Source organism: Pholcus phalangioides, unplaced genomic scaffold (genome assembly GCF_987345545.1).
Source record: "Pholcus phalangioides strain wild (caught in Gottingen) unplaced genomic scaffold, Ppha-v1.0 ptg000003l_1, whole genome shotgun sequence".
Lineage (NCBI taxonomy): Eukaryota > Metazoa > Arthropoda > Arachnida > Araneae > Pholcidae > Pholcus > Pholcus phalangioides.
In genome coordinates this window covers 38,416,966-38,432,801 of record NW_028301596.1, presented here as the reverse complement: position 1 = coordinate 38,432,801, position 15,836 = coordinate 38,416,966, and the positions used below count along the sequence as shown (strand labels likewise).

The 15,836-nt window shown below is 35.7% G+C and overlaps 1 protein-coding gene across 4 annotated transcripts in view; it reads right to left on the bottom strand.

Annotated features, from left to right (window-relative positions):
- Positions 1-15,836, bottom strand: part of LOC149088506 (uncharacterized) — a 531,717-nt gene that overhangs the window by 247,394 nt on the left and 268,487 nt on the right. The window contains exon 1 of one of the 4 annotated variants that reach the window (XM_089247956.1): positions 7,564-8,743. The exons of the other annotated variants lie outside the window; for them this stretch is intronic. Within the exon in view, the coding sequence (XP_089104082.1) occupies positions 7,564-7,634 (71 nt within the window). The 5' untranslated portion in view covers positions 7,635-8,743. Of the gene's footprint in view, positions 1-7,563; positions 8,744-15,836 lie in introns of those variants that run through there. 4 annotated transcript variants of the gene reach the window in all.

The window sequence follows — 15,836 nt, the reverse complement described above, 5'->3', positions numbered from 1 at the left end:
TAATACTGCATTAATAATACACTCGAATACCGTTAGAGCGAAAAATCTCGTTTTAATGAACAGTTTTTTAATCCTCCAGATAAGTTTACATAAGAACAATGGAAAAACCGGAAATTCCTTTATAACGAAGTGATTTCTCCGGTCCCTTGCAGTTCATTATAACGGGATTCGACTGCATGCATTATCCCATGCCGTTCAAATACCGTCCTAGGAAAATACAAGCAGTATTAGAAATAGGTTTACTACCAAGAGCATGGTGACTGGTGAGAATGCTTTAATACAACAATCAAATTGCACTCCTAAGAATAATCATTCATTGATAGCTTGATCTTTAGAAGACAGATGGCAATACTTGGACACATACATACATGCATGGAACTCATACATGCATAAATTCACAGTTGGGTTACGCAACGATCTATTCCGACACAACCACCTAACGGAATAAAATGATACTAAATTGATTCTTAGGGGATGGATCAGTTTTTGTATGCATATTCAAATTAGCAAAGGAAAGGGGGCACAGTTGAATTCACGTCGGTCTGGTGGCTCTGGGCCCATTTAGTCTTAAAGGTCTGTAATGTGGTTGGAACTTCATTGATAAAAAGAACTGAATTCCATACCTGACCAGATTAAACCAGTCTATGAGATAGGCACTCTTAGTTCACGCCATCCGTATGGGGCCTAGTTGCCAAATGACAACCCAGGGTCCTGCTCGAGTGACGCAGTGATAAGATGCTCAACTACCCTCATAAAGGCTTCCGTCAGGACTATGGGTGTGATCCTATGTGAGGACTTAGATTACAAGTTCTTTCCCTACCGAAACTAAGGCGACCAACGATATGGTGCCTTCATTTCCGACTCAACTCGATCACCGGAAGAACATAATAAGTTTCTTCAATTGCTGTATGGTGATAATGGCGGCGTCCCACATCTTCGAGCAGGGCTCCTAGGCTAGACTTTTCAAGAACCCCTATACTTAATTTATAACGTAAAAAACAACAAAAATATCGGATTCCTCCCTTCTCTGGAGCCCTGCCAGCCCAACCCATGTGGAGGGCCATGATGGCGATATCACCGGAGTTGGTGTGCGGTAAAGTAGTGGTACAAAATCCCTTCTGGGATGAAAAAACAAGATTCAAGCACTTTGTGTTGACATTCGGAAGGTAGAAGATTTATGATTCAAAGGAGATCCCTAGATGGTTCGTAAAATAGTTCGTTACGCGGTCCTGTTATAAATCCTTTTGTTGCGCCACTGGTTTCAGTGTTATCTTGGAGTTTTTAGAGGCCTGGGATGGGACAGACATTTTCTGGCGTCCTCTTAAGCTACGACTTCATAACACGATCTCAAGAGAGTCCATCGATCTATTTATAAAGTATGCTTATCAAATACTCTTGAATAAGAAAACCTTTGGTTTTTAAAATTTGTGACATCAGTCGGTGACATCTCAACGGGTCCTGAACCAAGGACCACGAACCAAATAGGATTCTCGTTAATTGACACTAATTCTGAAATTTTTTCTTAAGTTCTGAATTTTTATCAATTCTAGCAGTATTTTTCATTAATTTTGGCAACATTTTTGATTAATGCTGACATAGTTTTCATTAATTTTGACACACTGTTTCTTCTCTTTCCTATCAATCATAAATTTCCTTAAATTTTTCGTTAGCGGTTCGATATTTTTGCATAAATATATATTTTTTTCCCCGCATTTTAAGAAAGTCTGGTTTAATTGAAGCACATGATAACAAATTCAACTACTCTAACCAATATAATACCTCATATGACATGTTTGCGAACACCATTTAATCATACAACGTATCTCGAACATTCGGTGTTGTATGACAGACTGCCTACGATCCCCTGCAAGCATTTTATAACATTAAAAAAAAAAAACCCCACGAAAAACGCGTAGACAAAAGCCATATGACATATATCACGCAATAAAATTTCCCATTCGATTCTCGAACGACATTTTCGAGACATTTGCATAAAAACTGCGCAAACAACGATAATATCGGACGATTAGGTAAAAAGAATTCCTTTGTATTGTGGTATACGGATGTGAAAATAATAAAAAAAGAAAAGACATATGCGGCATATTTCTGTCGAAGAAACAGTCATTCTGCAAGGAAAAGAATGTCAAATTTCCACATATGACAGAAGCGAAGAAAAAAACCACAATAAAATGAAAGAAATAGACGTCGAATATAAGAGATAAACGCGGGAAATGTTCAAACGTTGAACAGATAAAAATGCAAAATATCTGACAAATGCTTTAGCGAAGAAATATAATGAAATACAGAGATAACACTTCATCATCAACTGAAACAAAATATCAAAGTTTTTTCTTCGAAAGAAGCTCATTTGAATAAAAAAGAAAAAAACCCCATTTCCCAGAACATCATCCCACATCTCTTATAAAGTAAAATATTTCCCTCAACAAAAAACAAACTAAAAGTATATAATTTGAATTTTTCGTTCATTAACGAGTTCATGCTGAATAAAATGGAGATTTCATGTGAATGTGGAAACTCACACGGATTTTCATCGTTATTGTGTTAGTCACGTGATGCTATAATTCGACTATTACGAATCAAAATATCATGAATGTGACGTTCTGAGCGAAAAGATTATGTTGATTGTGCATAGAGAGAAATTTACATTTTTAGTACACTAACCATAGCTACCATGTCTTGGAGAAATTTAGGCTGAGATTTTTTTGACTGGCCACGTGTGTGTTGATAGGTTCGATTTTTCACCGGTCCCGTCTCTATTGTAGTGGTTTTCAACCTCCAACCATATGCCCATACCCCTGTGATCCTGGGATATTCTAATGTGGGCCACGGGTGGAGGGGGCGGTTAAGTAAAACAGGAGTAATGATGGATGGTGAGCGGGGCAATGGAAAACTTCGGAAAAAATTCAGGCGTGATGATTTTAAGTGAAATATGGTGGGGAAGAAATTTGATTATTTTCAAAATTCAACGGAACTGCCCAGAATGAGATCCATCTTTGTGGGCGCATGAGGGCACAGTTCCGGACCTTATGGCTATGAGGGGCGTGTATGATGAGGTCTGGTGCAGTGATTTTAGAGAGTAAATATGTAAGCTGTTACTTCAAGTTGAGAATGGGGTCGCAGATTATCACTTTATCTTTTAACTTTGAGACGGCCCTACATAGAATCCCCCCAAGACGCAAGCTCATTGTACTATAGCTAAGCTATCCTGGATTAGTGTGTGAGTGTGAGCTCTGGAAGGGACGACGAGAGGAAAATATTTTCTTAAGGATGTCATGGGCTGAAGAAGGTTAAGAAACAATACTCATTTATTACGTAAAAACAGAGATAATGTCTAATAATATATACACACATACATAAGATTTATCCCTCATAGACAGGAGTCTTGTTTGATCACCCGAGAGTTTGAAGGACATGGCACCAATCGCTAATTTGCTTCCGTGTCAATCATATCGGACACTAGCGCCAGGGTGTCGCAGTGGTAAGATGCTTGTCTTCCACTATGAAGAGTACCATCAAGGTTTACTGGTTCGGATCCGGGCAAGAGCATCATGTCCTCGATATAACGATATCCGGCGGACCAAGACAGTTAGTTACATCCGACATTAACCCAGGCCTCTCAAAGGATGACTTACTGCCTGCTACCCCCAAGGGGGTGGATTGAAGCGTAAAAAAAAAACTTCCATCACACTCCGGAGTCTCAGACACCTGCATGGGCAACGCCCCTCCAAGCATCTGATTCTCCAGACCATTCCATCAGGGTAACCCAGTGGGTCTCTTCTCACTAGACCACGGTCTCCCGGGACTGTTTAGTGAATTCAAAATCGGTACATACAAAAATAGGTATAAGCTGTGGCAGCTGTGGAAACAGCACATCGCAGGCCCTACGCAAATTCCAGATTATATGAAGATATTTACAATCAGTACATGCACAAAAATGGACACCAGCTGCGGGAGCTGTGGAAACATCCCATCGCAGGCCTTGGGAACATTTCAGATTATATGCAGATATTTACAAAGAAAATAAGCGTTGACTTTGGAGAGGATTTTGTTGTTGAGTATAAGCGGACCAAGACAATATATCGTTGTAAAAAAGTTATCGTTATATCGAGAGGTAGCACTAACATCAGTCGTCACCAAAGTTATGCTGTTGTTGGCATCGCTTCTGAACTGGTATTGCTGGTACCACCATAAAATTCATTTATTCGCAACAAAAAGATAATTTTGATTAACCTCTTTGCACCTAAGCCAAAATTGACCATTAAAAAATTGATTGATTTGTGTTTGATAAAGAAAAAAAATTATTTAATTTTTAAATTAATTTGGGTTGATATCTTTACTATGACTGTTTGAATTAGGTACGCATATGGATACCTCTCTGGAGTGAAAAGTTTAATATATAGAATTCTCAGTCGTTCCACACTGTAAAGTGGTTTACTGCACAATACTTTGATATACTCCACATAAAGTAGCTTCAAGGCGACTTCATTTACACTTTCGGACGATAGATGTCTCAAAATATCGCGATGTTATTAAATATCCCGTAAGGAACAAAAACTAGCGAGGAAGTGAAAAACATATTAAAGGCGATTTTGAGAGAAATGTAAATAATATCGTTGTAGCGGTTCGGTTTAGAGAGAAATGTAAATAATATCGCTTTAGCGGTTCGGTTTAGAGAGAAATGTAAATAATATCGCTTTAGCGGTTCGGTTTAGAGAGAAATGTAAATAATATCGCTTTAGCGGCTCGGTTTAGAGAGAAATGTAAATAATATCGCTTTAGCGGTTCGGTTTAGAGAGAAATGTAAATAATATCGCTTTAGCGGTTCGGTTTAGAGAGAAATGTAAATAATATCGCTTTAGCGGTTTAGAGATATCGTCAAAAAAATATCGTTATAGAGGGGTTCATCGCAGCAACGAATATCGTTGTATCGAGAGGAGTTTAACATTCGACTATAGGCAATTCCAAACAAGATAAGATTTATCGTTATATCGGGCATCCTTGTAGCGAAGTTTCACTGTATAATTTACCAACATAAAATTTTCGGTAGTAATATTCAAAATATTCCCCCAGATATATATTTACAAACATCTATTTTCATGAAGACGGTTATTGTCGCCGAAACCTGGACGAGTTTATTAGCCATTTAACTCGTTTAAATTCAGTAACCACGGCATTTAAAAATATATACCTTCTAATAATTCACGGTAAAAAAGAGTTTTCCCTTCCATCCGTGAGTACGTGTGGGCTTCGGTACACATATAAATCCCAAACTCAGCGGTTTCCGTGCCAAGGTAAATCCTCCTTTCAGTGGCCCTAATCCGGGGGCTCCTCAATTCAGAGACCGAATTTCCGTTTGAAGGATCGAGAGAATTTCTCTCCACCTTTCTCCCAGTTTTCCACTTCAATACAGCATAGTAAAAGAGACACACACAGTACCCCTACACATATATATCTTACTAAGGAGGGGGGGGGGGTCCTGTGCTCCAGCTCTTTACCTAGGAGCTTAACTTAAAACCTTTTATACAAGGGGGGGGATGCCGGGTAAACTATAGCATCCGACCATGAAAGCCATTGGATCGGAGACTGGGAAACTCTTCTCCATTTTCCCACCATCTCCACAAAACCCTCCTTATTCACCAACGAGGCTTATCCTTTTTACCGAACTAAAATGAAAGGCGGTGGGGGGGGGGGGGTGCAGAAATATTACCGCTCATTAAACAAAACTCAGTTTGGAGGAAAATGCTTCTTAAATATGCAAATTAGAAGATTTGTTCTCCCAATGTCCCACAGAAGCTGTCTTATATTGTACTTATGTAAATAATGATACGGGTGGGTGGAAACATTATTAAGTGACTTTTATTCTCTGTTTACGCCATGTATATGCATGGTAATATGAGAAAATAATTCATGAGTTGACAATAACTGGGCTCGCAGTTTTGTTTTATCTTTACCTTCCGATAAATTCGATCCCGTTTTATTCACGGTGGGATTAGAAAACGCCGTGAAACTTTCAATAAGTTATGCATTAATTGGAGCTGGTTGCATTGTACTGATCCAAGTACCGTATCTTGTATCATCGAATAAATTAATGTAGCTGGATTTAAATTTTGAATTTTTAGGCTCGGTTTCAGTGATGACAGTGACATTTTCTAATGATTGTCGAAGTTTTCCGTGAATAAATTTGAAGTGATCCTGGACTGGTAAATTGATAGAGTTAGTCTAGCTGACTGTGCAGGGTGTTCCCAGGAAAATCTGATTGATAATTTCACCGACTTTTTCCTGACAAAAAATCTTGCAAAAAATAAAATTCAAAATCTTTATGAAACGTTCTTCAGAAACATTTCTAAATGTGTTTCATGTTTTATATTTTATTTCAAGTTTTCATAAAATATTTGCATATTTCTCTGACTTTTGCCATATATTTTACATTCCCGCTGACTTTCTTCCACCGTTTTTCATGTTCTTGACTGCCTTATTTTCTCCTGACTCCAGGTCACTGGAAATCTTGCCGAGTGACTTCAGTTTAATCACTACCCGAAGTTATGGACATTTTAGGCAAATTTCTGTCAAAATTGTAACGCTGTTTCTTTGCTGTAAACTGCGAATCCGATCAAAATGAAGAACAGAAGAAATTTTTTACCGAAACTAAAATCTAGAGACAAACCAGTAAACAATCAAATGACTTTTATTGCAGCAGATAATTCACAGTGTAAAGCATTTCACCAACGATCGTGGGCGAGAATAAGTAGTATGGTCCACAAACATCTCGTTAGGACAAACCCAACAGTAATACTTATAAACTACAGTGGACAAAACCACAGTCCACAGGAAAAGGATTAACGAACACCCGGTTGAAGGAAAAAAAAAGAAGAAAACTTGGCGTTTAATCATTCCTTGTTCATTTTATTCAAAGCCAGTGGCTATACAGTGAGATTGGATAGCTTAGCTGAAAATTCTTTTCAATTGCTTCACTTTGAAAATTCGAAACCAGAGTATTCACGTGAATCACTTTGCAGATATGCTACCAAAACATCCTATACCTGTAATTTTTCGTTTCCATACCCACAAAGAAAACATTTCATTCACATTAAACTCTAAGAAATTAATTAGATTTAGCTGGTAGAGCTCAATGTCATACTTGATACAACGCATATACGAGTATGTTGCACAAATTAGGAACTGGGAACTCCATAGATATCAGTGGCATTGTAATTATCAGAATATAGTTTCAGAAAAAAAAATCATTGTCAACGAACGATATTTTCGATATCCTTAAGAAAAAAATCCATTATTTGGTCAATTAGAAGAGATAGTATTTTGCAACCTACGATTATTGAAGAGAAATTAAACTGAAATTGTAAAATAGAGTAAAAACTGTTTCAAAATGAATAGAATGTAATAAGAATAGTAGAAAACGACACTTCCGTCTTATTGTTAATTCAAAATTAAAGTAATAGGGTTTTAAGCAACAATAAGAATGTCAAGAGACAATCATAATGAATTATATATCCCATAACTTCGATTTTGAATATGATAACTTACCTCGGATATGGAAACGCTCTGGATCTTTTGCCCGATAGGCAGTGCGCCATATTTGAATTCCTGTTGCCCATTTAGAAGCGCCCAATTAATCCACACACACACACACGAATAACTTCACCCTTCCAGCACAAAAATATACAAACACATCCTCAAAGATATATTAATTCCTGAACAAGTCGGTAATAATCCATCGTAACGCAATCTTCAATAACTCATCCATTCTTTTCAAACCACGATAAAAACAGGAAAAACGAAACCAATCACTCTTGGCATTATTTTGTAGCGAATCGATACTTTTTTTCAAAGCAATATCTGACACAACAGTCAATAGCATTTGAAGACTCTCCTGGTGGCAATGCAATCAATCTTGCTTTACACGGCATCGTTTAAATATCCAACGTGTGATCAATCAATCACGAGCGAAATTGCTCGGATAATTCCGATCGATCAATCGTTCTTTCACGCAAACAAGAGAAAAATCCGACATTTATTTTTTCCATAAAAATTCAAATTTTCAAATCCATAGAAGATTGCCCAGGTATGAAATATGTCATTTCTATATTCCATACATCTTTCGTAATCATTATAATGCTGAAATATTCCAATATGAATTTCTTATTGTAATTAGGGATCCATATTGATCATATTCACGTTGTATCCACACCACGATTTCACTACAATATTACCTGACATGATTCTCATTCATTTTCATAAAATTTAAGGAATGCATTTCACCACTAGGGAAATTCAAAATAATTTGGATGTCATTCAAGTTGAAAAAAAATGAAAACCAGCAACTTGATCGCACTACTTTTGGACCCGTTGGTACATGAAACATGGGAAAGTATCAAAATATTTCGGGCAAATGCAAGAAGAATAAGGACATTGATCTTCACAACATCACTTTGTTCCAACCACGGCAAGAAAAAAATATAATTTATCGCCTAAAAAAATATAGTATCCCGTGCCTTGTGGGACAGCAAAACTATTCCATACAAAAGTTTTAGATTGCTTGAGAGACGGGCAGACAGAGGAAGAAGCGCCGTGAGCACTGTTGTACTAAAATAGAAATAAAAAGTAGTTTGGATTTCGGTGGTATTTATTTATTTTCGCAGCCGCTCCTGCGGGATAACAGAGAGGAGTGAGAGGAAAAGTATGAGAAACTTCAGCTAACAGGAAAGGACAGAGGACTGAAAGCGACTGGCCGCATTCGTATCAATGAAGGTTAGCGAGGGAAAACACTACCTATTTGGCCGCTTGGGGGCGTCTCTGTTGCCCCGGATAACATACACACACATACATAACGAAAAAAAGGATTTAGGTTTTTTTGGGATCAGGATGAAAATCGAGTATGTATTGTGGGCGGAACGAATAGAGAGAGATACAGAAGAGGAGAAGTTCAAACTTTCCGATGTTTTCAATCCTATCAGAAGTTAAGAGTTTTATAAATTTTGTTGTTGTTATAAGATAGGTTTTGGTCAAGTGGTCAGTTTGAATACAGTAAAACCGCGATATAGCGATTCTGTACGGACTAAGAAAAATATCGTTGCAGAGAGGTTATTGTTATACATCGAGAGGAAGCATTATCATCACACCGGAAAACTTATTCTGTTGTTAGCATCTCCTGAATTGCTGTTGTTAGTATCAATATAAAATGCATTTATGCGGGTATTTATTCAAAGCAAAATCATAATTGTTTGGTTAAATGAATGAAATTCAGTACTGTACAAAAATTTTGTGTACTACACGGAAAGTAGCTTCATCTATTAACGCTTTCAAAGCGAGGACAGAGCAAAATACCGATGCTATTGGACACCGTCGAAAAAAAACAAAAACTGGTGAGGAATTTAAAAATGCTTAAAATGATTTTGAGAGAAATATTAAAAAAAAAAAAATCGTTACAGCAGTTTCGAAATCTCCTGAAAATTTATCGTTATAGAAGGAATTATCGTAGTAAAAGATATCGGTGTATCGAGAGGAGTTTAACGTTAGACTTTAGGCAATTTCAAAAACGATTTGGAAAAAAATATCGTTGTAGAGGGATTTACCGTTGTGACGAAGTTCCACTGTAATAGATTCAAAATAAATATTGTTCATTTTAACCACCTCACCGACATTGACGAGATACCTCACTTTCCCGAAAGACTTATATTTTAGCTTTTGTAAAGCTGATTTCTCAATACAAATTTCCTTTACTTTGAACTTGCTGAAAATCGGGAGGGAAACCCGCTGCATAAAAAAAAAATTATGGCATTTTATAGGGGGGTTTGTTGATTGATGCTATGCCAGTTAAAGGGTGCCAGTTAAAGTTTTAACCCTTGAATGCGTTGCTTCGTATAGGGTTATTATAACGTTCATTAATGCAGCCAGTTTGAAGATAAAAATTCAGAATCACGTTTGCACATATGATGAAGTCATATTCTTTCCATTTTGAATTTGCAGGTAGACGTTATAATTAACGACAACAACTCTTTGTTTGTTGCAGAGCATGTCTGGCTGCGATTTCACCAATTTATTAAAATGTTTTGTTTTTGCATTTCTTTTTTTTTACTTTTAAGTTGCAATCGCACTATATTGTACTATAGTTTGAATCCCGAAAACGCGGTACGTAGTGAGGCTTTGCACGTCTTTAATAAGGCTTTGTATAAGCAGTGCAAATCAAAATAGGTTTCAATACGTGTCTAACTATGAAAAAATTCTCAGCTCGAAAAAAAAATTGAGCAAGTAAAGGTTAAAAGAAAATAATTTTCTGCTCACTTTCTTTCAGTATTTTATAGGCATTTTTTGGCAATCCATAAAATTTTGTGGTTTTTATTTTATTATTGATTGATTGTGCAATTATTCATCAGCTCATTTTTGATTGAGTTTTTTTTTATATTAATTCAATATATATAATAAACTGTTAATTTTTCTAATAAGAAAATGAATGATAAATAATTTTTTGGTGAGCGCTCGTGACAACACTAGTCCAACGAATACTATCACTGATAAAGTATGATTCTTGATTGATGGAAATTTACGAATGGGGCTCGAAGCAACTGCAAGATTTTTCGAATAACTTTTATTGCAACACGGATAACTTTGACCTGTATAAATGAATACCTTTTGAATATAGTGAGAACGATAAAAGCGACGATTGTAACTCAAAATAAGGAATGCAAAATTTCATATTTTGATTTATAATCGTTGTGTGTTTTTATCTTTCTCTCAACTTTGAAAAGTGCAACATTTTTTTTATTTTTTGTACAGAACCCAAAGCAACAATGGTATTTTTACCAGAGCGCATGGGAAACGCTAATTTTACGTAAATAATTTGTTCTAATAACTACTATTATCAATTACTAATATTTACTTAAGTTTTTGACGAGTAATATTATCACCAGCATCCGAAAATGTATTTTCTTTTGGACGCAAAATCACTATTATTTATTGCGTTGCAAAAAAACAACTTCCTAAACATACAAATATAAATAATTAGTAATGATTCAAAAATACTTTAACGCAAGAAGTATAAACAAAATATTGAAATTTTTTATTAATTCAAATTTCAATAAATTCAATTTAGTAAGGTTTATTTATTTATTTTTTTTCTAAATTCTTTGGAAATAGTATTCAATAAAGTTCATTTAATTTAGTACAGTTTACTACTAGACCGTACTATATCATTTATTTATATTTTGGTTTAAAAATTACACATTACAACATATCTATAAAAAAATCATCTAAATATTCAATTTTAGTACATTTAAAACGTCTTCAATGTTTTCCCTTTCATTCACGTTCCCGTAATAGAAAAATAAATATCTGAGTGAAAATGTAACTTACGAATTAAATGCATTGAAAAATAAGATAAAAAAAATTACATATTTAAATTTAAGTAAGACAATAACAAAAAAAAGGTTAAAACCGAAAAAGAATTATCTATCCTTAAAATGCCCGGATTTCAAAGGAAGAAAAGCTTCCTACCCCCAGAATCAATAGGAAAATGTCAAAACCCGAAAGAGCTGAGTGAATTAATAGAATAAATGGTGGAATAACGGGCGGAAATTTAAAAGGAAAGATAATAAAGAAAGATAATGGAAGAAATAAAGGAAAAATACCTAATAAATAAGAAAAGAAAAGAAAAATAAAATAATAGAGAAATCCTCTTTTTCCTCCCGAAAACTTTGCTCCAGGGCGCGGAACACAATAATTGCCTTTAATATAGTTTCCATACAAGACAAAGGGAAAAGAAATTTTTTTGCTATTCTTTCAATGAAAAGTATTACAAAATACGGAATTTTATGGAATGAAATTTCTTCTATAATAGAATCGGAATGATTTATAATTTTACGGAAATTCAAAGAAATTACCTTTTTTTTTTTCTTTCATTTCTCTTCTTTTTTTTTAAAAAAAAATTCATTTTTCGCTAATGAAGATGTTGTAATAAATCTCGATGCAAATTGTTTGAAAGTAATGAAAAGTTTCGGTTTATTTTATGGTTTTTTTTGTTTTTTTTTTGGTAGTATAATTTATGAGAGTTTCAATTTACTTCTGTTTTTCTTTCGTTTCGTAATGAAATCGAAAAAGTTATTTTTATCTATTGTATAAATTTTAGTTTATCTTCTTTTTCAATCTTTTTTTTAACGGTGGAGGAATGAATGTTTGAAAATATTGTGGTGATGTCTGTTGGGCATGTTGTTTCTGGTTCGACAATGCATGTAATTATTTCAGAGGTTAATGACGCTCTATCGCATTTTCCAAATGCTTTTTAGTTTGCGTGGAACCCATGACGGTTGCGACTCTTTTTCATGGATCACGCAAAAAAACAAAAAAACCACATGATGTTTCTCTAATACAGATATTTTTATTGCTCCTACGATGAAAAATTTTATGTGTTTTGTCGTGTAATTGCGGATTTCTTAGAAAAAAACCAATTAAAACATCATTTTATATCGAATTAAGAGTGCTTTAGGGCGAGAAATCCCAAAAACTGCCTAGAATTTCTTAATATGAAGCAATTCTTAAAGTTCTCTATATATTCCAAACGTCTCATTTTAAATGAATTTTTTTTCCGGCATAAGTCATTAGTTCGCTCGGCATGGTTAACCAGTTAACGCCCGCACCTTGATGCGCTGTGAATTCCGTTTCGATATCGGGATGTTTTGTTGAAATTGCACCAATTAAGAATATTCCAAGATATATTTTTTTAATACAACAACAGGAATCATGACACTGGACGACAAGTGTTCTCAATAGAGGACAGCAAAATATGACAGCACATGTATTTGAAAAACACCGAAGTGAAACGGAATTGAATGGTACTAGTTATTCACATTAAACTTTCCTTCTTTCAAACCGAGCACAACTCCAGTCTATAGCCATGGGCAATTTACTTTTACCTTTTTTTAAAGAATCGAGCAATTTACTATCTAGTGAGCTGTGCCGGAAGTGTGAGTGTGCGTACCTAACAGACTGAGTGCGTATAAAGTGTTGTGTCCGATTTTTCAGTGCGCCATCTATGTTTAAGAAGAAGTGAAGTGTAATGATTATATATTTGTACCATTGCACTACGTAGGTCTATTGCTCCCTGTAGCGAGACTTTTCAATGGGATCGCATTCGCTTCACGAAGTTGGAAACCACAGAAAACCAACTTCCGCCTACCACCACTGTGATGACGGTGGGGTTCGAACCCGGGTCCTCGCGGTTGTTTCCGCTCCCTCACAAGCTGATAACAACCATTCATCGGACTCAGACTATGATCCTCTGGCATGAGATACGATATTTTGGGATTGTCTCACGGTGTCTTTGTGTGCGACTTCTAATAGACAATGAAGTTCCTTGATTCCAGTTGCTGTCAATGGACAATGTCGCCTGTCTTGTATGTATCATATATATGAGTGTTTATATGTTTATATATCTTATATATGTGTGTCTATAGTTATTTATGGGCCCCCCCCCCTTCGTGGCCTGCTGGCGACGTGCACATGCCCATGTAACCTCAAGTTTTTGTCTTCTTACCCGCTGGTGGTCTTTTGGTGCTTAGTGCTCCGGATATTGCATCGCTCTTCCACCATGGCCCAAACCCTCTGGGTGACCAGCTTATATCCCCTAAGGGGACAGAGCGGGGGCCATGGTCGGTTTCGGGTCCTCGCGATGCGAGTTGGTCACTATGACCAGTCGACCTCCACAGCGGCATTCGCATTAAACTATAACCTAAATAATCAATTGCTAAAGAATCATTCACATGAAAAAAGCAATATAATATCGATTATATAAAGTAGAAAACAAAAGTACCCATGAGATAATAAAATTCCCCAACATTCAAGAGTTCATTTCTAAACCAGAAATAGCTTTTCGAGAACTTTTTCGATGCCAATCTCTGTGTAGGGGTGTTGGCATCTACCCTGTGCTAAAATATTTAGTATCTGAATATTTAGCAAGACTAAAATATTATACAGTATAAAGCAAAATTCTCGCTGTCCTCAAATGAAGACGCTGGGCGGAAACAAGTTAAAATATATTCTTCCTGATAGAATATTCATCCTAGAAACAGGGAATGGTCATTTGCCACTATAGTATTCCCGGTAATGGATCTATTTACAGATTTCTCGAAACCAAACATGCCAGTTTTATTGGATTTTGTGAAACCAAACAATGCCTTCTACCGATGAGGAAACATATTGTAAACAAAGAATTACGAACAAGAAATTTTAAGGAATAGATAAATGTGAAATTTGTTGTTTTCACCATATAGGAATGTTAATTCAACAGCGCCCAAATAGGCCTTCTAGAGGGTAAGTATGCAACTTGCGTCTATTGGGCTTAAAATTGGATATTTTAGTGCGTTCTGCGGGTTCTTGCACATTCTTCTACTTACAAGGAAAGGGTCAAAAGGTGACGTCTTCAGAAGTTTTTGGAAAAATTATCACTGATTTTAATCATTTAAGTATGAACAAAAATACAAAAGAATCCTTCAGAATTATTATAGGTCACTGAAAAAAAAAAGATAAAAAAGGAATTATTAGTATTTTAAACACCAATAAAGGCCAAGAATGAATTTAAAAATCCTGCAACCCTAGACTGACGCCACTCAAACAATGCATGGTCAAGTACAGATCCGGCAGAGCCAAGAAAAAAGGAAATGACTCGTTTTTAGAACCACAGAATCTGGAGGCAAAAAGGAAAAGAAAGTGAAAAGAAGTTTTTTTTAATAGATATCGCCAAGAAGTCGCAAGAGGCGATGAATAGCCGACACTGTTATCAGTTTTGTGATGATTTTTGAAACTTTAAAAATAATTAGCGGCGGAATGCAATTATTAACCTTTTTCTGGGTGCAATGAATGTAATTAAATTTTTTTCATTATTTTTTGAAGACGACATCTTGGGACTTTTTCTTTTTTAAAAATATCATAAAAAATTATTATTCCATGGATTTTCCAGAGTAGATATTTGGTGTTTGTGTCAAAGAAAACTTTTGTTTGTGAAGAACTTTATCTTGATTCAAAATGGAGGTCCTAAAAAAAGTTCTATGTCCAGCCGGCAGGTCTCAATCAATACGGACGACGAACCGAATAATCCAATAGCATTTTTAAGACTTTCAGGATTAGCTAAACCAAGAGATGTTCCATCTGCTCATCGTATGAGAGATGCTTAATTCAAAATTAGGGCTGGCTTGAAGGGATTCTTAAATTTTTCTTTTTAACCTTAGCAAGGATTGAAAAGGGAACTCCACTCACTCTAAGGACGAGGAAATGGTACAGCCCTAGTTTAAGTTCAATTAGTTCAATTTCTGTACTTTTCATCTGCCAAACGGAATAGTTGGATTTGGCATGATGCAGCGCATGCCGCTTAATGTGATCACATTGAAACTCTGGGTATCTGATAACAATCACAGATTAATAATTATATCCGAAAACAATCACGATTGCAAGTACGATGACCATATGTCCCGTTTAGTCAAGCGGAACGATTTGAAAACAGGACAACTCCTGTTTCCTTTCTCGCATAACCGATTTTAAAATGTTAAACTATGACAAAAAAAACATTCTTGAAATATTTTTTTTTTCTCTCTTCTGAGCTAAAATCATTTTTTCTTGATTCAGAAATTACGGGGAATAAGAATGAAACTACCTAATGTGTATCGCGAATTACAATACTTTTTATAGTCTACGATACATTTCACAGATTCCTTATGAAAATCTTCCGGCCGAGTAACTGTGAATGTGGTCAGTTGAAAGGAACTCGCCGTAAACTGAAGAAAGGGACTTTTTTTCCATCGCACGGATTCCTT